This window comes from Oryzias latipes, chromosome 3, assembly GCF_002234675.1.
Source record: "Oryzias latipes chromosome 3, ASM223467v1".
Taxonomy (NCBI): domain Eukaryota; kingdom Metazoa; phylum Chordata; class Actinopteri; order Beloniformes; family Adrianichthyidae; genus Oryzias; species Oryzias latipes.
Window position 1 is genome coordinate 27055450 of NC_019861.2, and position 22505 is coordinate 27077954.

General features: G+C 40.0%; 1 protein-coding gene across 5 annotated transcripts in view; it reads left to right on the top strand.

The window, feature by feature from the left end:
* The window catches only part of trpm7 (transient receptor potential cation channel subfamily M member 7), a 37945-nt gene that overhangs the window by 8411 nt on the left and 7029 nt on the right, over positions 1 to 22505 (top strand). For 2 of the 5 annotated variants that reach the window (XM_020700001.2, XM_020700003.2), the window contains exons 2-27: positions 1116 to 1195; positions 2160 to 2198; positions 3661 to 3868; positions 4008 to 4221; positions 4892 to 5016; positions 5107 to 5278; positions 6286 to 6460; positions 8358 to 8481; positions 10193 to 10265; positions 11599 to 11699; positions 12072 to 12206; positions 12290 to 12343; positions 12434 to 12574; positions 12801 to 12935; positions 13876 to 14153; positions 14242 to 14470; positions 14676 to 14831; positions 14983 to 15126; positions 16062 to 16190; positions 16290 to 16541; positions 17655 to 17829; positions 18319 to 18454; positions 18581 to 18759; positions 18932 to 19064; positions 19449 to 20239; positions 20313 to 20401. In XM_020700001.2, the coding sequence (XP_020555660.1) occupies positions 1116 to 1195; positions 2160 to 2198; positions 3661 to 3868; positions 4008 to 4221; positions 4892 to 5016; positions 5107 to 5278; positions 6286 to 6460; positions 8358 to 8481; positions 10193 to 10265; positions 11599 to 11699; positions 12072 to 12206; positions 12290 to 12343; positions 12434 to 12574; positions 12801 to 12935; positions 13876 to 14153; positions 14242 to 14470; positions 14676 to 14831; positions 14983 to 15126; positions 16062 to 16190; positions 16290 to 16541; positions 17655 to 17829; positions 18319 to 18454; positions 18581 to 18759; positions 18932 to 19064; positions 19449 to 20239; positions 20313 to 20401 (4467 nt within the window). Of the gene's footprint in view, positions 1 to 1115; positions 1196 to 2159; positions 2199 to 3660; positions 3869 to 4007; positions 4222 to 4891; positions 5017 to 5106; positions 5279 to 6285; positions 6461 to 8357; positions 8482 to 10192; positions 10266 to 11598; positions 11700 to 12071; positions 12207 to 12289; positions 12344 to 12433; positions 12575 to 12800; positions 12936 to 13875; positions 14154 to 14241; positions 14471 to 14675; positions 14832 to 14982; positions 15127 to 16061; positions 16191 to 16289; positions 16542 to 17654; positions 17830 to 18318; positions 18455 to 18580; positions 18760 to 18931; positions 19065 to 19448; positions 20240 to 20312; positions 20402 to 22505 lie in introns of those variants that run through there. The other 3 variants (XM_023953596.1, XM_023953598.1, XM_023953597.1) reach the window with 3 other exon arrangements.

Below are 22505 nucleotides of genomic sequence, written 5' to 3' on the forward strand. Positions count from 1 at the left end.
CCTGTTTTTCAAGGTGAAATTGTTTAGTCAAGTTCTCAAAACTCTCCAGCTGTCCGTCCTTTTCTAGCAAGCACCATGCTGTTATTCCTTTTGTAGTCCAATATTTAAAGGTCTGATCATATTCTGCTGGTTTAAATTGCCTGTCATATGCTACCCATTTTAATTTTTTTGCACTATTTAAGATTTTGTATTTTTGGAGTAGTTTGAACCATATAGTTAGTGTATGATTTGTTATGGGATCTAAATGCCTTTTCTTTGTTTCATATAACTCTTTATCACCAATAATGTCTTGTAAAGTTTCACATTCAATATTTTTCCATTTTCCAGTATAATGGGGGTTACACCAACAGCCTAAGTACCGTAATTGTGAGGCGATGTAGTACTCTTTTAGCTTTGGTAAAGCCATACCTCCTTTGTTCTTTGGAAGCTGGAGGGTGCCATATTTTATTCTGGATCTTTTATTGTCCCATATGAATCTGGATATTGTTTTGTCCCACATTGCAAATTGAGTGTTGGAGACCTGTGCTGGTAGAGCTTGAAATAAAAATAAAAACCGCAGCAAAATGTTCATTTTCACTATTTCGATTCTAGAGCTGAAATCTAGTGGCAATGTTGACCATCTTTCTATGTCTTTTTTTATCTTGTCTTGTACTTCTGAATAATTTTTAATGTTTATATGTTGAAAGTCTTGTGTTATTTCTACTCCTAGGTATTTAATACTTTTCATATTCCAATTGAATTTAAAGTTGTTTCTAATGTATTCAGAGGGAACATAGTTGAATGTTAGAGTCTGAGTTTTTGAAATATTAATTTTATATCCCGATAAATTTTCAAATGTTCCCAACAGTTTCATAAACTGTGGAATTGGATTTTATGCCTTTTAAGTGAACAGTACGTTGAAATTCCAGATTAGTGGAATTCTGATGCATTCTGCCTTTTTTATTGTAAAAAGATTTATCTGAACTTTTTATTCTTTTAATGTGTAAATATCCAGATTTGTTCATATCATTTACAGAGTGGCATTGCTTAAGGTATTTTACAAACATACCTAACATGTGCAGATGAGGAAGGTTTTTGCATTTGTGGTGCTCACAGCTTTTTCTCTTTGTTCCCAGTCCCAGAAACCCTGGATAGAAGTCACTTTCACCAAGAGGGAATGTGTCTACATACTTCCAGTGTCAAAGGACCCCCACAGGTATGTGCCCAGACACAGTCTAATATGGTCAATGTTGTAGCCGTGGAAACAACAAAACAAACAAAACATGGTGCATGTTTAATTAAGCCCAAACCTTGACCACTGCTCTCTGAGTGGTAATTTATTTTTTTAATTAAATTAAGAGAATATTCTATTAACTTGGTTCAAATGCTTTAATTCTTGTTTTTTTTTTGTTTGCCAGAAATTCCGAAGATGCTAGTTTCAAACTTTTTAAAAACATAATGATGTTGTACTTGGAGGCCACCGGATTTCCTGTATCTTCAATGGTTACAGTGCACTTCTGTTAAATGTATCAGAAGTTTCCATAAACTCACTGGAATCTTACAAATCAACGCTAAAGTAGCATGTCGGCTCATTCCTGGCTGGTTTATGATGAGAACTCCTCGATAGTGTACACTACTTTTAAGAGAAGCACTCGTAAAGTAGCTAAGGTACAAGAACAGCTATAAAAGCAAGAAGATTATCATCTGATTACAGAAAGGTTGATAGTTTTTTTTTTTTTTTATCGTGTCTCTCAGTTTCAGGTAATTACTGTTTAACCACCCTCTCTGAGTGAAAACTTTTATTTATTTTTCCGAGAAGCTGGACGTCTTTCTCTCTCTCCTTGTTAGCCCGCCGTCATGCCTGATGACGCTTTGCTTGGTTTTCTTTAGCATCAATCATTTCCCACCGACTTTCATTCAGGAAGTTCAGTCGTTCAGTCATTGCTGCTTTTGTGTTTATATGATTTTAAGATGGTAATGAACATCCGCTTGTGTTACATCTGGTCAAAGGTTTGCATGTGATGAATAATGAATTGAGTTTCTAAATGGCTTTTACCTCCCTTGGTTAAAAGTAAGGCTAACAGACTGTTGTCCAAGTAAATAGTAGGCTTTGCCTTGTATGCAGTTCAGCGTTACAGCATTGAGCATTCATCTTTATTTTGTTTGTGATTCTCCTCCAGATGCCTTCCAGGATGCCAGATTTGCCAACAACTTGTGCGGTGAGTGTAGCGTGTTTTATTATTTTAATATATACATATTTTTTTGTGTGCTTTTACTTCTTTAAGTTCCTCATACCAGGCTAAAGTGGAAAGAGCCTGGTAAATTCTTTGAAATAGCCATTCCACTAAGGAACAAAAGTTTCTCAGGAAACAATTAGCTTCCAGGTTTTGTGAGTGTCCTGTTCACATTCTTTCCAGAAGCTACTGTAGAAAGTAAGGAAAGAATGAGAGGGGGGAAAAATCAACTTGTAATCATTATTTAAAAACCATTACAGGATTGAGTTTTTTTTAAAGGGTCATTTATATCTGACTTCACACCAAGTGGACGAGGACATATTACTATGAGCTGTTGGTTTTGGTTTCCTCGTGTGGCCTTTTATAAAATGATTAAGTGTACAAACTTTTTTCTTTTCATACTCTTGTTTGTAATGTTTTTATCTGCAAGCGAGAGAAACAGTTCATAAAAAGAAATCTTTGAGCTTTTAACCCTCAAAAATTTTTCTTTCAGTTATGTCTTTACAAATAAAAGAATCAATTGAGTTTTCCGTGTTTTTAAAAAGCATTTTTTCTAATTCTTGGAGTATTTTGTGGAGGTTGGGTGCTTGTGGGGCTAAAGCAAGTTTTAAGGAAAAATAGATGCATCAAAAATCACCTGTGAAAAAAAATAATGGATTAAGTGAACCTGCAACAGTTTTTAGATGAAGTTTTCTGATTGAAGAGGCTGTGGCAACATTTATACCCGGGGATTATGAGGGGACAACAGCTGTAGGACCACTTGGTTTTCTTTTTTTAAAGTGTAGTCTCTGATTTTCTGTTGACAGTCCATCCCTCATTAATCATTGAAGTTACATTTGAAAAATAACCCAAGATAGGGGAAATCTGCTAAATGGACATCTTTATTTTTTACAATCATTATAAATGTTTAAGGCTGTAAAATCCCGCAGTAGACTTTTTATATACTTTTCTAGGGCAGAGATTAACACTTTTTAAACTTTCAAAGTTCACCCCTTTGTAGAAGAATAAGTCCAGTATTACAGAATGAAAACAAAGATCTGCTTGTGATTGAAGAGTTGAGTCAGTTTGGCAAACTGATCGCATTCTGCACAGGGAACACGGCACAAAAGAGATTGATTGACAAGGCCAACAGCCAATCAGAATACAGAACATAATATGCTGTAAAATAAGAAAAGACTAAATTACAATTTTAAAAAATCCACAAAACGGTGAGACAGCAAAGGGTGAACTATACACCAATATAGCGAGGGACCACTGTAAATGCAAAGTTTATACTTTCTAATGTTATCTTTATAGGGTTGTCTTTTGAATGTGTTTATTTGTTCCTGATTCTCATGTTTTTATTAAGCGGTTTTAAATGTGTTTACCAAATATTCAGCTTGTCTTCAACAATTGGTAAGATAACTACAGGTTTTGATATTTAAACAATTTGTTTTCTGATCCAAAGGTGCTGTTGTGGTCGGCTGGTGCGGCAGCACGCTGGCTTCACTGCCAGCTTGGCCACAAAGTACTCCGATGTGAAGTTGGGTGAAAATCCCAACCCGCCTATGCCTGAGCTGGAGGAGTGGTCAGTGGAAAAGCACACAGAAGTGAGCCCCACTGATGCTTATGGCGTCATCAACTTCCAGGGAGGGTCTCACTCCTACAGAGCCAAGGTAGGCATGGGTTATTTCATCCACAGCATCTTTTTTACCTCAATATCTTGTTCTGTAACTGAGAATATGCCTGAACAGATCTGACATTTCCTCATTTGCTCACGTAAGCCTTCTTTCTTTGTCTGGCGAATGTGGACAGTATGTGCGTTTGTCTTATGACTCGCGGCCTGAGAGCGTCCTGCGGCTCATGCTGAAGGAATGGCACATGGAGCTCCCCAAGATCCTCATCTCTGTCCACGGAGGAGTTCAGAACTTTGAGCTGCACCCTCGCATCAAACAGGTGGTGGGCAAGGGCCTCATCAAAGCCGCAGTCACCACCGGGGCCTGGATTCTGACTGGAGGGGTCAACACAGGCATGTGGTCCGAGGAGAAGAATGTTATCTTTGACGTGCTGTTGAAACCAAAGTTCACTTCTGCTTTGTGCTGCTGTTTCTCAGCACTTTAGTGAAAATGTGTTGGTTTCTACAAGTTTGTTTACTAGAATCTGCCACAATTTGGTGTTAAATGAAATGTTACTGACTAATGCAGAGTTACACAAACACAGCACAAAGCTGACACGCTGATGTAGCAGAAGTTGTAATGCTGGCCTCAAAGCGTGTCATTTGACCGTGAGTCGTGGCTGAGGTGTGTTTGCAGCCACAGCATGCCGTTAAGATGCTGTGGTCTGATGATGGTATTTAAGTCATTACTCACAGGGTCAATTACTAAGACCAGTGATTACTTTAATGCCTCATTGGCACCACGGCAAACTGGGAATGTCTCCCGGCTCACAAGTTATTGCTGAATCCATGAGATCCATCGGCGAGGCATTGTGGTTCTTCAAAAAGAAAAGGGACTGGGGCTAATGCACTTGTTCTGTTCATAATTGCTCAGCTCGTCTGGTAGTGGTTTTATCCTAAACTTTACCTTTCCTGACTTTTGCAGAAAAATTTTGAATTCAGAGAACAGATTCTGAAAAATTAAAGTTTGTAAACTAAAAAAGCACAAAGAATTCATGATTGTATTTAATGCATTCCCCCAAAGGTGTGGCGAAGCATGTGGGAGATGCGCTCAAAGAACACTGTTCAAGATCAGCAAAGAAAATTTGCACAATTGGGATTGCACCATGGGGAGTCATTGAAAACAGGAACGATCTCATTGGTAAAGATGTAAGCAACAACTCCCCTAACCAAAGCACGATTCATCTGACATCCTTTGGTTCGATTTTCAGGGAATTTAACATGTTCCTACTTTTGTAGATAATAGCTCCATATCAGACGCTGCTGAACCCGCTGAGCAAACTAAACGTTCTCAACAATCTACATTCCCATTTCCTGCTGGTGGACGATGGGACGGTGGGCAAGTATGGAGCCGAGGTGAAACTGCGCCGGGATCTGGAGAAGCACATCAACCTGCAAAGAATACACGCGCGTAAGAGAAACTCACATTGCAGTTGTTATACATGTGCAACTAACACAAATGTGTGGTGTTCCCTCGCTATATCGGGGTTTACCTTTCGGAAGCTTACTGTTTCGCAGATTTTGTTTTAGCGCGATTTTTGCATGCAAAAATCTCATGGTTGTTTTTTTTCTCTGCATCCTGATTGGCTGTTACGAATCTCATCTGCGACGTGTCTCCTGTACAGAATGTGTTTAGCTTTTCACGTTTACATAAATCTTAAACTGCAAACTCATCTTTGTTTTTATTCTATGAGATTGACGTTCATTTTTCACAGAGGTTTGAACTTTGAGAGTTTAAACAAAAGAGAACAAATGTGAAAATGTTAAAGGCTATCTGAGAAGTGTGTAACGTGTGTAGTGAGGAGTTTTGGAGCCTTAAAACGCCTGTAATCCTACTTTGTAAATTTCACTTATTGCAAGTTATTTATGGAAAGTCTTTACAGTGATAAACAAGGGACTACCGTACTTCACCAGAGAGTCTAACAAAGAAATGTATCTTTATTTTTCCCCCAATGAGTATTGCTCTATTCAGAGTTGCCTTAAAAAACCCCAGAGTTGGTCAATCTTTAGTGACCCACAAAAGCCAGACTGGTTCTTATAGAATCAACACAAACCTTTAAATCTATGTCATCTTATCTATATTCATTTAGTGTTGCACCTTCAAAGAGTCATCCAAGCTGTGTAAGGTATAAAAATAAAACTCTGGTCAAGTGGATGTGAGGGTTTTAAATGGGACGAGCAATTAATATTTTATCTGACAGTTTGCCATAAATAGCAAATCGGTGATAGCGGTCTGTCTGGTATCACTTCAACCTCTCACACACTTTCATTGAAGTTCATCTTCACCACAGGAATATAATTGCAGGGGTTGTGTAATTGAGGCCTGCTGTTGGATGTGAAGAACTGTTGTTAAAATAACTGTTTGGGGCTAAAAGTGCAGAAGAAAGCATTTCAGTTGCCGTTTCGTTGTTGTCGTAGGAATCGGTCAGGGTGTTCCCGTTGTGGCGCTGATCTTCGAGGGCGGTCCCAACGTCATCCTGACTGTTCTGGAGTACCTTCAGGAAACCCCTCCTGTGCCCGTGGTGGTGTGCGAGGGGACGGGTCGCGCTGCCGACATACTGGCCTACGTCCACAAGCAGACGGAAGAGGGAGGGTAGGTTTGACAAAACCAGAGACTGAGAATTAAAGCTAAAACCCACATAATCAGTGTTTTAGGGATAACTTCACAGGTAAAAGTCAGGAAAAAAAATTAACCAATCCAGCATGAAAGCAGAGCGGGAAAGTTAAGAAAGTTATGTAAAGTCAGGCTTTTATCCTACATGTTTAATACTTTTGTACTCAGGGAGCCGGTTTAGCTCGTGCTGGTTTGCAGCGCCTTCCGTCCGTGAAACCAGGGTTCGACTCCGGGCTGCTCCCTGTTCCCTTCTCTACCCCTGTGCCGGTTCCAAGCCCGGTTTGAGAAGGTTGCGTCAGGAAGGGCATCCGGCGTAAAACATTGCCAAATTTACCATGCGACTTGTTCGCTGTGGCGACCCCAGATGGGAGAAGCCGAAAGAGGAAGTCAAAAGTTTAATACTTTTGTACTCGTGAAGAATTTTCTAAGCTTTTTAATATAGTTATTCTTCCATCTTTTTAAATCTTTTTCATAAAGGTGCAAATCTTAAAAAAACATCTGTTTACAAAGGAAGTCATACTTTTCTACACAATAATCCCAGCTTTTGTCAAATCTAAAACCCAAAAGAGGGTCTCTAATTTATTCTTCATTCTGTTCAATTCTTATGAATTGTTTGTTCAGGTTTACAGGCTAAAAACTGGATTACCCCCCACCCCCACCCCCCCTGCTTCTTGTGTTCAAACCCACCTTTACTCAATTTACATTGACAAAAACTGTGAACAGCATCTCTGTATAAAAAGAGAGAATACCTTTTTTGATTATTTTAGGGTGTGGCTCAGGGTAGAACTGTTGGAAGATAAGCTGATCCAGTCTGTCAGAGGGCTGCAAAACTGGGGGTGGGCTGTTCAGAAGTTCAGTATGTTCTGAGAGCAAAGCTGAACACAGGGTTGTTGAGGCCAAATGCAGAAAGTGGCTTGTCCAATCAAGTCTTTGCTTCATGCAGACAAGTAAAGACAGGTTCACAAAGTGATGTTCGTCCCTTTGAATCAATGCAGGTTTCTCTCCTTTTTTTCCCCTATGAACTATGTACATTAGTACTGTTGGTGATATGTTTATTTAGGTGTTTTCTAGTTAAAAAAAAAGTATTTTATTTTATTTAGTCCATTAGTTATTTATTCCTAATGGACTTTGAAAGATTTTATAGTTGCCTTGCCTTGCCTTAATTGCCTTATGGGACTATATATTCTCCCTGTTTTTAGGTTGTTGCTAGTTTAATTGTTTTCATATATTACATTTAGATATTGCAGATTAAAAACATATTTGAAGGTAAAACGTAAACCATTATGGTGACTGAATCAACTGAAAAGATAGTTCTGTATGGTTTATGCCAGAGTTACTTCATCAGTAATCTTGTGGGGTTTTTATAGCTACCTGCCTTCAGTTTATGAAAGATTCATTTGTGGTTCTTTTTAAATAGGCCTTGCTGATAAAGTATCATAACTAAGCTATTATTAGCTTCAAAGTTCCAATAAACTGGCATGCCTTGTGCTAATGAATTATCAGTTTTTGATGTACTGCGAGCGGTCAATGATAAAGTAGAGACCTAAGGTCACATTTAAATGGCGTATACTTATATAGCGCCTTTCTTCCTACAAGGACAAAGCGCTTTACAGTCACAGACCCATTCACCCAGTCACACACATTCACTCACACATTCACACACTGGTGGCGGCTTTAGATACGTTAGTTGATCTTTGTGGTTTTGTTTTCTTATATAAAGGATGGAAAGACAGTTTTTTTTGTTACCTTGTTTACTATTGTTGGTCAGAGTTTAGTAGCTTGACTAAAAATGGACGACTGATTTATTGTGGTCCTGTAAAGTTGTGAGTCCACCCTGATGATGTGTAACCATGTTCTCTGGTATTATTGCTTCCAGTGGTCTCCCTGATGGAGTTGAAACGGATATCATAGCAACCATCAAGAAGACCTTTAACTTCAGCCACAGCGATGCCATCCATCTCTTCCAAATGCTGATGGAGTGCATGAAGAGCAAAGAACTGGTAAGTCCCCTTTTTTGCTTTGGTTCGGTTTAACCGTAATTTGGCAACAGAATCATTTTGCAAATCTTTTATAATTAAAGAAAAGATTTATAAAAGCCAGAAGTCATGCAGAGAACATGGTGTTTTAGAATGAGGTTCAGGAGCACCAAGACTATAAAGCAGACTAAAAGGACATCATCACTGAGGAACAACACAGGAAAAACCAAATCAACTTCATGAGAACTACAGAAATTATGGATAAATAACAACAGGTTTGGATTTGTAAGGAGGTAGTTTATGTGACATTAACAAACATCCTTCTGTTTTAAGTGTTACATCAACAGACCTGACCGGAATCGAATGTTTCCATCAAAGACAGAAGTGAACAGGTGTTTAGTGTGTAAAGATGTATTTAATGTTTTAGAATGTTCCAGTACAGTATAGTTAAGCATATGTGTGTTTACAGATCAATCTGAGAATGACTACAAACCCCATCATAGCTAAGCTATAAGACAAAATAACTCTATGATAGCTAAGCTGTCATAGCTCATAATATAAATATCAATTAAAAAAAAATTCTACCTCTTTGGTTATTATGTTAAGGTAAGACACACATTTACTTTTCTTTAGTAAAATTTAGCTTAATGTTTAAAACTGGAAATGATTACTAATTATGTCAAAAGATAAACATTGAGCTTAGTAAAAACTGTCACGTTTTTTGTGGAATTAAAAAAAACCCTCCTGTGACTGAAATGAGTAAAAATTGGTCAAATTGTATCTGTTGTATAATTATGGGTAATTTAAATTCAACACAGGTTACCTATTTCATGTCAATTTACAACAAAAGTGCTCTCAGGATGTTTGGATGACACAGTCACATTTAGGTCACATAGTTATAGTTTCATCCCAACAACCACTGCAATGCAGTTGACCACACTGAGGCTGCGTGAAACGACAATAAAGGGGAACGACTCGCCTCCATCAGGACAAAACTTTTGAACAGAACAATCCTGAACCGGTTTGAGTTAGAGAAAACATCAAATGTACACAATATGCTGAGACCGTTTCTACAAGACCAAAGCAAGTTAAAACCGGTTAATAGCAGCCCAATTGTGCACCCTAAGGCATGGTTTGTATTGGCTTTGTTTAAAAAAAAATGTAGCCTTAAAGATAGACTGTCTGCTTCCTGAACTGAAGTATGAAGCAGGTTTTGCTCAAGGTAAACCTGATGACTTAACTGTTTACCTTCAATGCAGAGTGGCTGCTTCATTTGAGTTTAAATTGCCTGGTCAATGCAGATCATCTACATTTAGAGTTTTTAAATATATAAATCTGATAAAACTGTGTTGAGAGGAAATTATACAGCATTAATTGTGTTTTCTTTAGCCTTGTTTACCCAGTAGGCCCAACTGTAGTGTGTTGGACTGAGCTTCACATGCATCTTCATGTTTGCACTTCTTTTCCCGGTGCCAAAAAACACAGAAGATGCATTAAATGATGCCTTTTTTTAAGGTGCTTTAACTATCATTTTAGGTAGAAGACACATGCACTTTGTTACAAAAAAGAAGTGGCACGAAAATACACAACTCCTCTGTATTTGTTGAACTGTTCACACACCACACCCGATATAACTGTTGGAAACGCCAGTCGATGCCATAACAAACCAACTGCAAACATCTGGGTAACATCTGTGGGAACTTGATGGTGTGCTCCGTCTTTTCTATTGAAACAGATCACTGTGTTTGACATCAGCTCAGAGGAACAACAGGACATCGATGTAGCTATCCTAAAGGCTTTACTCCAAGGTGTGTAAGACTCCCACTAACCTGCAGAATGAACTGAAAGTCAAAGCCCACATTTGATTTTTTGATTTGAAATGGTTTATTTCAAGCAATCAAATAGAAATAATACACAAAAGCAATATAATCATCAGTTATACATTCATACAGTAACTAATCAAACTTAGGATAATTAGACTTAATTAATAAATATTGCTTGAAAGGGAGTGGACGGAAGCGAACTTATATAATCCCACCCCGTTATACTATAACCATTTTATTACATGATTTATCAATATCCGGTTCCTAGGTTTTATCAGACAGAATTAACAATCATAAGGTATCAATATGGATTTGATGTAGTCTGAGTGTGTAGTTAATCTTTAGAAAGTCAAGATCTCAAAGACTTTTCTGTGTTTTTCCTTCTGATAAAGATATGCTTTAAGCACACAATTCCCCCACCCCACCCTGCTTGTGCCCGCCTCTACTCTAGAGGAGGTCATGATCCTAATATTCACATGAACTCCTATCCCAGCACTGTCAGTCATCTCATGGTTTTTATTTTTATTCCTTCTTAGCTTTCAGATCAGGCTTCCATTAGGTTATTGTGCCTTACTCTCTTTTTTTTAATTCTATTATAAATATTGGGTTTTAAATTAAAAAAAACATGAACATTCACCCTTGCTGCTTTAACACAAACATAAATGCTGCTCTGCTGATTGTAGATGGGTATCCTGCATGTTGACTCCACATTTTAATTTAGAAAAATAAATATAGTAGCAGCGAGTAATTCTATAGTTCTGTGTTTATAATAAAATTACAATAGCACTTCCTCATAGAGATCCTACTGTACAGAAGCTCTCAGGTTTTTTCCCGTTTAGATTATTTTATTTATTTAAGGGAGCCAGTTTAGCTCGTGCTGGTTTGCGGCGCCTTCCGTCCGTGAAACCAGGGTTCGAATCCGGGCTGCTCCCTGTTCCCTTCTCTGCTTCTGTGCCGGTCCCAAGCCCGGATAAATTGAGAGGGTTGCGTCAGGAAGGGCATCCGGCGTAAAACATTGCCAAGTTAACCATGCGACTCATCCTCGAAGGAGAGGTTGTTTTGCTGTGGCGACCCCTGATGGGAAAAGCCGAAAGAGAAAGAAGAGATTATTTTATTTATTTATAAATATTTTATGTTAGGAAGAAGTGTTATGCCATTTAAATACACTCTAGATTAAACTGCTGAAAGGGAGAATAACACTGCTTTTGTTGCTTTATTAGTATGTTGTTGTCTAATTTAATTAAGATTGGGATTAATCTTAACTGCAGAATCACCCATTTGTGTCTATATTTGCAACTTCTTCCTTCTTTCACTGCAGGTACAAACTCGTCCCCCTTCGATCAGTTGGTCCTGACTCTAGCCTGGGACCGTGTAGACATTGCCAAGAACCACGTGTTTGTGTATGGACAGCAGCTATTGGTACGTTGACATATTTGTAATTTTGAGCAATAAATCTCAGTTTGCAGTCACCCCTACTGAAGCCAGAGTCTCTGTTTGCTTCAGTTTGGGATCCAAACTGAGAACCGGGCACATAAACTGTTCATCTTTTCTGTAACATAAACCCCACTGCTGTTGTCTTCATAAGCAGACCCTTGGTGCTCATGTTTATTTTCAAAAGCAGAGTAGGGAAGGCTTTTGGGTGAATGAGAGGGTGGATGTTTATTTGAACGCTGTGTGCTTTGAGTTTAATCTGGGTACATTTTAGACCTTCTCCCTTGGTTTGTGTAAAGAAACAATTTGCTGTAAAAGCTGTTCTTCATAGCGTCTTGTGTTTCTTCTTTCGTGTTTTAGGTGAGTTCCTTGGAGCAAGCCATGCTGGATGCACTTGTGATGGACAGGGTGGACTTTGTCAAGCTGCTGATAGAAAACGGTGTGAGCATGCACCGTTTCCTCACAATCAATCGGCTGGAGGAGCTTTACAACACGGTAACGATAAACGACAAGCACCGGGGAAAGCATTCGTGTGTGCACTGTGCAGCTGAATGTCTCTGAATGCTCTTTTATCCCAGAAACAATCACCAAACAACCCAACTCTCCTTCATCTGGTTAGAGATGTTAAACAGGTAAATAAACCAAACTGTGGTCCTTTTTTAAATATATAAAAACAGATCAAATGAAATATTATGATTGGGGTCATTTGTTGTCTTTTACAGAGTAATCTGCCTCCCAACTACAAAATCACTTTGATTGATGTTGGCCTGGTAATTGAATATTTGATGGGCGGGACTTACAGGTGCAACTACACCAGAAAACGCTTCAGAATAATTTACAACAATCTCCATGGCAGCAATAGAGTAAGTGGAAAGCATACCCATTTTCTCTTATGTAAAAATGTTTGGTTTTATTTATTTATCAGGAGAGGTCAAGCAAAGGTTTGTTTCAATGAAAAAGAAAAAAAACTTAACCTCTAGTCAGAGTTCAAATATTTTTAAGTTGGTTTTTGCTAAATCTGAAGTTATTCATGATTTAAGTGGTATTAGTCCTAAAAATCTTATGGTTACTGTTTTGTGTTTTACGCAGAGGTCTGGGCGCCACGCAGCAGGTCCAGGTTCTCATTTCAGGAAAAGTCACGAGGCTTTCAGCATGCAAGCTGACAAGAAGGAGAAAACGCGGCACAACCACTTCATCAAGACTGCACAGCCGTACAAACCCAAGGTACAGTTTTGTTCCACAAGAGGATCCAAATGTAAAGAATAGATCTGCGAGCGGGGACTCTGCCATCTTGTCATTGTTCCTTTCCCTACACGGATGCTCTGTACAAGAAGGGTCTGAGGAGACTGAGGTCTTTTGGTGTGTGCAGACAGCTGCTCAGGGCTGTCTATGACACTGTGGTGGCCTCAGTGGTCCTTTATGGAGTTGTGTGCTGGGCGGGGGGCAGTACAGCCAGACACAGGAGGAGACTTAACAAACTGGTTAAGAAGGCCGGCTCTGTCATGAGCTTCACTCTGTCCTCCATCGAGGAGGTGGCAGACAGGAGGATTTTGGATAAGCTAACATCCATCATGGATAACCCCTCCCACCCCCTGCACCAAACTGTAGAGGTGCTGACCAGCTCCTTCAGCACAAGACTGTTAGACCCACAGCGCAAGAAGGTGCGCTACCACAGGTGATCCCTCCCCACAGCCATCAGACTGTACAACACAGTACTACAGTGTCACACTATGTACCCATTTTTATTATTTTTTAACTTTTATTTATCCCACAATGGGGAAATGGTTCCCCGCACTTTAACCCATCCTTAGGGGGAGCTGTGAGCTGCAGACTAGCCGCGCTCAGGGGGGCGACAGCTGGCTGGGGAGAGCGGGGATCGAGCCGCCAACCCTTCGGTTGTTGGACGACCTGCTCTACCGCCTGAGCTATATATACACATATATATTTGACACACCATGTATCCACAGTGTAGTTTTATTTGTGGTTGCTGTCGTTTTTGGTTCCTACAAAGGCTGTTTTGGTGTGTATTTTTATTTTGATTTCATTTATTTTGCTGTGTAAGTTACAGATGTTCTTCTGTTCCTTGTACTGAATGGCACCTTGCTGCTGCAGACATAAGAATTACCCCATCGTTGGATAAATAAAGTCTTATCTTATCTTACAGGTGGACTCTTCTGCTGAGCAAAACAAGAAGAGAAGCAAAGAGGAGATTGTGGACATTGATGACCCTGAGACCCGGCGTTTCCCCTACCCTTTCAACGAACTCCTCGTGTGGGCAGTGTTGATGAAGAGGCAGAAAATGTCTCTGTTCTTCTGGCAGCATGGCGAAGAGAACATGGCGAAGGCTTTGGTGGCCTGTAAACTCTGCCGCTCTATGGGCTACGAGGCTAAGAAGAGCGACGTGGTGGACGACACCTCTGATAAGCTAAAGGATTACTCGAAGTAGGTCGCCTATAAAAGGCATTTTTGAGCTTTTTGATTGAAAAAAAAAAAAAAAAAGTCATGAACTAACATTGCTGACGTGTACCAGTGATTTTGGAACGCTGGCGGTGGACCTTCTGGAGCAATCGTTCCGGCAGGATGAAACGATGGCCATGAAGCTTCTTACCTACGAGCTGAAGAACTGGAGTAACTCCACCTGTTTGAAGTTGGCTGTGTCCTCCCACCTGCGTCCTTTTGTTGCTCATACCTGCACTCAGATGCTGCTGTCTGACATGTGGATGGGCCGCCTGAACATGCGCAAGAACTCCTGGTACAAGGTTCATGCTCCATCTAGACTTTACTTATAATTTTTAACAAATCTCAATGTTTGTCCAAATCTATTCTTTAACAGAAAACCTGCTATTTTTCTACTACAAATGTCAAATTTTGTTTTTGCAGTCGATGTAAATTGTGTAATTTAAAGGCTGTCTTAACAAATATAGCAGCAGCTACCCACATGAGTGTGCATTCATGTGTCTCCAGGTGATTCTGAGTATCTTGGTGCCTCCTGCCATCCTGCTTTTGGAGTACAAATCCAAGGCTGAGATGGCTCACATCCCTCAAAGTCAGGATGACCACCAGATGACCATGGAGGACAGCGAGCACAACTTCCAGAACCTGCATGAAGACATCCAAATGGCAAGATTTGCTCATTCCCTGTGCCTTTATTGTATTTGTTGCGTTCTGGTTCTGCAGCAATGCATTGCATTCTTCAGAGTTTTCTGATATAGTCAAACGTTACATCAAGACCCAGAAGGCTTTGTGTTGATGGTGTGCAACTTTTGTGCAGGATGTTTTTAAAGAGGCCAGGTCCCATGACCACGTGGAGACAAAACACGACATGGAGATGCATGTTCGGTCCCGAAAGCTGCCCCTGACCAGGAAAATCTACGCCTTCTACCATGCTCCCATTGTCAAGTTCTGGTCCAACACGGTATGTCAGTTCCAGGAAAACCCGCCAATACCTCTGCACGTTTCTGTCGCCTCTCATCATTCACCAGCAATGCTTCACATTTTACATATCGGTTTTAATAGATAAAAAATAATCCAAAAAGACTTATTGAATTAAAAAAAGCTTTTAAAATCGCTAACGTGATGAAATACCTGTTTGTTTGTTTGTTTTGCATATCACAAACCCAAACCTTTTCATACAAATTGTAGAGGGACTGAAGGCAATATTGGTGTCTGTTGTTTGATGCTATACAGACATGGAAAGAGTAGATATTCGTGAGGACACAGACGATTGCAGCACAGCAAAAGTGTGTTTTCTTTCATACTTTTGTGCACATGCACATCCACAGTGTTTCTATCTTTCATTTGAGCTGTTCCTAAGCCGGAGGCTGGGTCACAGGGGCCTGAGAGTGGCACACATTGTATTAATTTGCAGACAAAGGCTTGTTTTTGAGGCCGTTTGAGACTCTGAGGTTCTGATAGCATCACCGAAACAGCTTGTCTGCATATATTGCCTCTGTTCAGGCTTATCTGTATCTGCTCTACCTGCTTCAGTACATCAGTATTATGCTGCACCATTGACTTTTGCATCAGCTTTGAGAGTGGCGGGCGGATTTTTCCAGCAGTTCACAGCTCGCATGTCAATGTTCAGCTACTGTGAAAACTGCAGAACCAATCAGAGTTGCACCAATACATTGGAAGTGTTGTGTTCTGGGTTTTTTCCCACAGTCTCCTGTGCCGTTAACCTGTTTCTCTGTCACCGGGAAGCATTATATGGGAAACTTTCTGTCTCACATGTACCCGCTTTAGTTAAATTTAAGTTGACATGCTTGCAAAGATGATCTAATCAACAACCAGTGTGTGCTTCTTTTATAGTGTCAATTATTTTTAACGTTTGTCTTATTTTCATTTTAATAGCTCTTCTACCTGGGCTTCTTGATGTTGTACACATATGTTGTGCTGGTGAAAATGATTCAAGCTCCGTCTACTCAAGAGTGGGTGGTAATCGTCTACATCTTCACTTCTGCTATTGAAAAAATTCGAGAGGTACGGACGGACTTGACGAGACTCGTTCATTCCAGCGCCTAATTTTCAAATCCTAACAAATGTGTTGGCTTCTGTGTTTCTCCACTTCATCCTCTCTAGATGTTCATGTCAGAAGCAGGGAAAATAAGCCAGAAGATAAAGGTGTGGTTCAGCGACTATTTCAATGTGTCTGACTTTCTGGCCATTGTGACTTTCTTCATCGGCTGCGGCTTGAGGCTAGCCGGAGGCGACGCCTTCCTCCCTGGAAGGATAGTTTACTGTCTTAACATCATCTTTTGGTATGTGCGCCTCCTGGATATACTGGCTGTCAACCAGCAAGCTGGGCCGTACGTCATGATGATCGCTAAGATGGTCAGTACTGTTTTATGAAGGTATCCATTTGAATTTTTTCTGTAATCTTTATGTATGCAAGTTATTGGACTTATTTCTGTCTGCAATTGTTATCAATGATGTTATTTTGGCCGAACAAGAACATGCTTAGTTTGACCGGGACGACTGTGATATTCAAGTTTTAAACAATTAAGTCTGACAATTTTAAACCGAGCCAGCATTATGTTACATTACATTAAAAACAACTTTCTTCTTCATGTTTTGCTTTGCAGAAGAAAGATGCTCTAATTCCTCGTTCACCTAACTCATTTCCTTTAATCATTTATGCCTGCACATTTTTGACCACAAAAATTCACACTTAAAGAGCAGTAATCATCTGCATGCACCAGGTATTGTACCACAAATCAACTTTAAAAGGCCCCTCTTTTTTTTTTTCACCACTTAAGTCATTTGAATACTTCTAAAGGAATATTCATCAAAGTTTGCATTCCATTTTATCATCCTACAATCATTTATTGGCTTTCTTGCTGAGATTTGGACGTGAAAGATCCACACACTTGGCTAAAATAAATCTTTCCTTTGTTTCCTAACATTCTTTGGAGTCCAACTGGTTAAACATTTATTTTTAAACCCCCTAAATGTTTCAGTAAGATGGTTGTTCTCATCAGATCTTAAACATTCAAATTTAATTCAAAGAGCATCAAGTCCTGAAAGTTTTTTCAAGTTTCTATATGGAGGTTTTAGGGGGCAGCAGAACATATCCCGGCAAGAAAGCAAATAATTATAATTCCCAATATTTTCCCTTTCAGCCAACCTAGATTGAATATAGATGTGGTAGTTGTGATGTTCCACTGTGTGCTGATCTATCCTAAACATCCGTATTAGCCTGTCGGTTCAGGGGATTGTGATGATCAAAATGAGGGTCTGGTGTTCTTCAAAACACCTTCAAGAATTAAAAATGAAACTGGAACAATTCTACCTTTTAGGCAAAGTCACAACTGTTTTCTGTCTTACAATCCCTAGTGCTGAATTAAAAACCATTTGTAGGTCTTGAAAAAGTTTACATTTTTCAATGTCATTCAGACTAGTTTTGCGGTATTTCATTTTCAACTACTTATTTGTTTGTTTTTATAGGTGGCTAACATGTTTTACATAGTGGTGATAATGCTTGTAGTCCTGCTGAGTTACGGAGTGCCAAGGAAAGCCATTTTATATCCAAACGAGGAGCCCAGCTGGACTCTGGCCAGAGACGTGGTGTTTCAGCCGTACTGGATGATGTACGGGGAAGTGTATGCCTATGAGATCGACGGTAAGAAGGACGGACAGATTATGGGATCAACATCAGTCTTCATCACAGCTCCATAGGTTCATATGGCCGAAAACAGCCAGAATGAGTTGTTGCAGCTCTTACCGGGAGGCCTTAGCTTTTCAGCTTCGCCTCACCTTCAGTTGTTCGGAATGAATCGTTTTGTCCTCCTTTGTCCATTTTCCTCCAAAGTTCATGAGGTTTCCCAAGCCTCTGAAGAGTTTATCACAGCCTTTTATAGCTTAAGTCTTTTATGTAGAAGACTAAACAGCTAAATTGTTTTATTGCCTGGATAAGCTACAGATTTACAGTAGAGCATTCATTTTCTTTTTAATTATTTCAGCCCACATGTATCTTGATATGGAGTTTATCTCTGCTAAAGTCATGACGTCTTTTCTCTTTAAGATGAAAAACTGTGTTGCAGTTTAATTTTTTACGTTCCGTATTGATTTTGTCTTCTGCCCTGATCGTGTTGAACCTCTCTTTTTCCAGTGTGTGCCAACAACAGTGAGGACTCTGTTAAGCCACTATGCGCTTCAGCAGGAGTGTGGCTCACTCCTTTCCTCCAAGCAGTCTACCTCTTTGTCCAATACATTCTCATGGTCAACCTTCTAATTGCCTTCTTCAAGTGAGTGATGTGCTATTGTCAAGTCGCCTCAACAAACGCAGCTTTACCTTGTGGTGTTCTGATGCTGTGACGGCTCCAGAAACACCTGAAAGTCTTCCAGGCTTCATGCTGTGCTCTGTTCTCCAGCAATGTATATATGCAAGTGAAGTCCATCTCCAATCTGGTGTGGAAGTTTCAGCGTTACCATTTCATTATGGCCTACCATGAGAAGCCTGTCCTCCCTCCCCCCTTCATCCTCCTGTGCCATGTCTACTCCCTCTTCTGCATGTGCAGGAAGAGGAAAAAGGAGAGCACCTACGGACCAAGTAAGTTTTACCCACTCCATCTTTTTGATAGAAGTAAAAATAGCAATACAATAAACAACAACAAGGTAAATAACATTTTAAATGTTACTAATACTCATTTAAGGCATTAAAAAAATGTATAAATTAACAAAAAATAATAGGGTAACTAACTGATGTTTTCTGTGTCTCTCAGAGCTTTTTCTGACTGAAGAAGACCAAAAGAAGCTTCATGATTTTGAAGAGCAGTGCGTGGAGACATACTTCCATGAAAAGGATGATCAGTTTCACTCGGGCAGTGAGGAGCGCATACGACTAACCTCACAAAGGTGAGACCTGCACTTTTTCTGATAACTCTTAAAAATATAACATTAATTATATATTACAATTTACCTGCACTGTTCTGTAAATGGCATTTTAAATTATACTACCTTGATGTTTGCATTTATGCTACATTTTCTGTGTTCTTGTTTTTTTTATATCATTCTAAGTTGTTTTTTTCCTCTGCTGTCAGTTGCTATGGTAACAAACAAATTTCCCACGTGTGGGATCAATAAAGTATTTCTGATTCTGAAATAACTACAGCAATATAAAGTGAATGGAATCAGAGAGGCCTCAAGCAGAGTTTTATATTCAAATATTTCTTAATATATGCTGTGACTTTATAGGTAAATGAGGTTTTTTATTGATGAAGACTCCTGTGTATTTTTTAGGGTTGAGGCCATGTCTTTACAGCTGAAGGAGGTTGGGAACAAAGTGAACTTCATAAAGCGCTCCTTGCACACGCTGGACTCGCAGATCGGTCACCTGCAGGACCTTTCCGCTCTGACTGTGGACACTCTGAAGACTCTGGCGGCTCAGAGAGCGTCGGAGGCCACCAAGGTCCACACTCAGATCACCCGAGAGCTCAGTCTGTCCAAGAACGTGGTCCCCAGCATTGCCCCTGTGTCAACAGACTCCAAGTCCTCTGCTATAGTCAAACACAGCGTGGGGGCCTACTTCGGGTCTTCTTTTCCTCAGACTGGAGGCAACATTGCAGATTCTCTCTTTGGGATTGGTGCAGAATTGGGGGCTGCAACAGAAAGCCGCAGGAGAGTAGCGCCCAGTTTTGGAGAAGAACAGGGGCTGGACCCCACAACAAACCTACCAGTGAGCCCAGAGAGGAAGGCCTTGTTTGGGCTTGAGTACCTTGCTGCAGAGGCTGGATCCTCGGGCAGTGCTGTGTCCGGTGCCTTTGTCCACAGTGCTGGGGCCGTTTCCCCTCCAGAGCTGCGTCTGAGAGGCCACTCTCTCACTCACAATAAGCTGAGCCGTCCACAAGAACTGCATCTCTCCGAGTCGCCATCCAGCCTGCCCAACGTCCCATCCCAAGGTGCCCAGTTCCACATCTCCAGCACCCCCTCCCAGCCCAGTGGCTCCAGTCACCCGGAACTTTCTTTGGCTGGACTTCACCAGCAACCCCTCCAGCGAGACAGCAGCTCTGTAGAGTTTGGGGCTTTTGTGGGTAAGTCTGAAAAGGACATCTTTTTGTCTAAAGTTTCCAGCTTTGCTCACCTCAAATGTACATTTTGTCTCAGGACATAAAGAAAGTTTGGACCTTCAGCAGCCTACGCCAATAGAGACTTCAAGCAGACAGCAAAGTCCAGCCACGCAGACCAGATCACAGGTGGGTGTGTTTGAGCATGCTCGTTTTTTTTCTGTCTTTTTTTATGCGTTTACATTACACTATTGTTTTTTTCTGTGTTATTAAAGCATGCTGCCACAATTGACTCTTTTTTTTGCATATAAACCATTTTTTATGTTAAAGTAAGGCAAGTTTATTTGTATAGCACAATTCGTACAGGAAGTGCTTCACAAAACAGAAAATGCATTTAAATCACAATACAGAACAGTGCAAAGATTAAAAACATAATCATTATAAAAATTGCTTTAAAAAAGGAACGAGAAAAGAACATGAAAAGAGGTGTCGATAAGGACCCTTCAGTTATAAACACAGACTCAAAACAGGAATGTTTTGAACCTTAACACAGAGGCCTGTCTCACAAGCTCAGGAGACTGTTCCAGCTTTTAGCTGCATAGGATCGAAACGCTGATTCCTCTTGTTTAGCCCTCCTCTGGGCACCGACAGGAGGCCCGTCCCTGAGGTCCTCAAAGTCTGAGATGGTTCATGTGGCGCTAACATATCAGAGATGTACTTTGGTGCAAGGCCATGGAGAGACTTGTAAACAAGCAGAGCTGCTTTCAAGTCTATTCTTTAAGCTGCATGAAGCCACTGAGCACAGGACGTCAGCAGAGGCACACAGCAAACCTCCAGCTCCAGACCATTTATCATGCAGCTCTTAAGCAGATGCATAAAGGCTTTTTTTTTTCTGGAGAACCTACTTTTCTGAAATGGTTTTTGCGAAAAAATTCAAAAGGTTAAAAATTGTAATTAATTTGTAATTTTTAAGTTTTAGAACAGGATGCCAAAAAAAATCCTTTTTTAAGCTTTTTTCCTTGGGTAAATAAAAAACGAGAGGAATGGAAGAACGGCATGTGGCGGCTTACAGTCTATCAGTAATTGATAAAAATAGCCGCAGTGCCAAGCAGTGTGTTGGCTCACACTTCAGTGATGTTTGTGGGACTTAGATAGTGGCCGTTTTTTTCTTCTTCTCTATTTTCTGTAAGGCATTTCTTCTCATTCCACTGTTCTCTGGATTATGTTTCTCTTTGCTTTGGCTGGAAGAAAATGTTATCACGTTGAAGTCTTAAGTACTTCAAGTGGAGCAGTTCATGGCCAAATGAGTTGTTCTTTTTACGGAAAAAGAAATCTAAACCCTCCCAAAAAAATCCTGGCTAAACGTTGACCTGTTTCTTTTTTTTTTAGTCTTCTTATAGACCAAACACTGCTAACCCTGAACTGTTAAACTGTATTCTTAAACTACCTGGGTCACCATAACCTCTTCAAAAGGTTTCTGCATTCTGACCCCGTCGTTTACACTTTACTTATCTTATCAGCTCTCCGGAGACATGAACAGTGAAGAAAAGCTGTATCTCCGTTTAGCAGCATCACCCTTTACCCAGACGACAGTGGAACGGCTGCTCATGTGACCTCCATGCAACTCCTTTCCTTTAAAATCCGTTAACCACTTTATTTAGTTCCAGGAGTCAAAATTAGAATCTATTTAACCGAACAGAGACCGTTTTTACATTTCAGTGAGTCCGCTGAATTTTCTACAGTTTAAGAAAATAAAAGTTTGGAAGGAGTTGGAACACACTCGCCCTGAAGCAGACAATGTCAGTTAATTTTTAACGAAGCATTCGCTTGGAAGATGCAAAGCATTGAATCTTAGAATGGAAGAATTGATTTTAAATGTGCTTAAATTAATAAAGCAGAGCAACCTGGATTTATAAACATGTATTAATTACAGGCAGATTTCAGTATACTTATACTGTTGAACACAAGCAGCCTCTTAGTCATGTGCTATTTGAAGTAGGGGTGTACCGGCACACTAAAATCTCAATTCAGCTCGGTTTAGAATTTCATAGGGCTCGGTTCGATACGTTAACGGTATTTTTTTCGGTACAAAAAAGGCAGGAAAAAAAAATCTTGCAAAATGCATTTATTGGTTTGTAATAATGAATAATAAAATTAAATAAATTAAATCAAATTAACCTATGTAGGTGATCTGCTGTATAAAATAATACAACTATTAGCTGTCAGGAACCAAAAACTTTAGAACTTTTTCTTATAGACCCGATTTATTCAGTCGGGTAATGCCGTCTTAAGT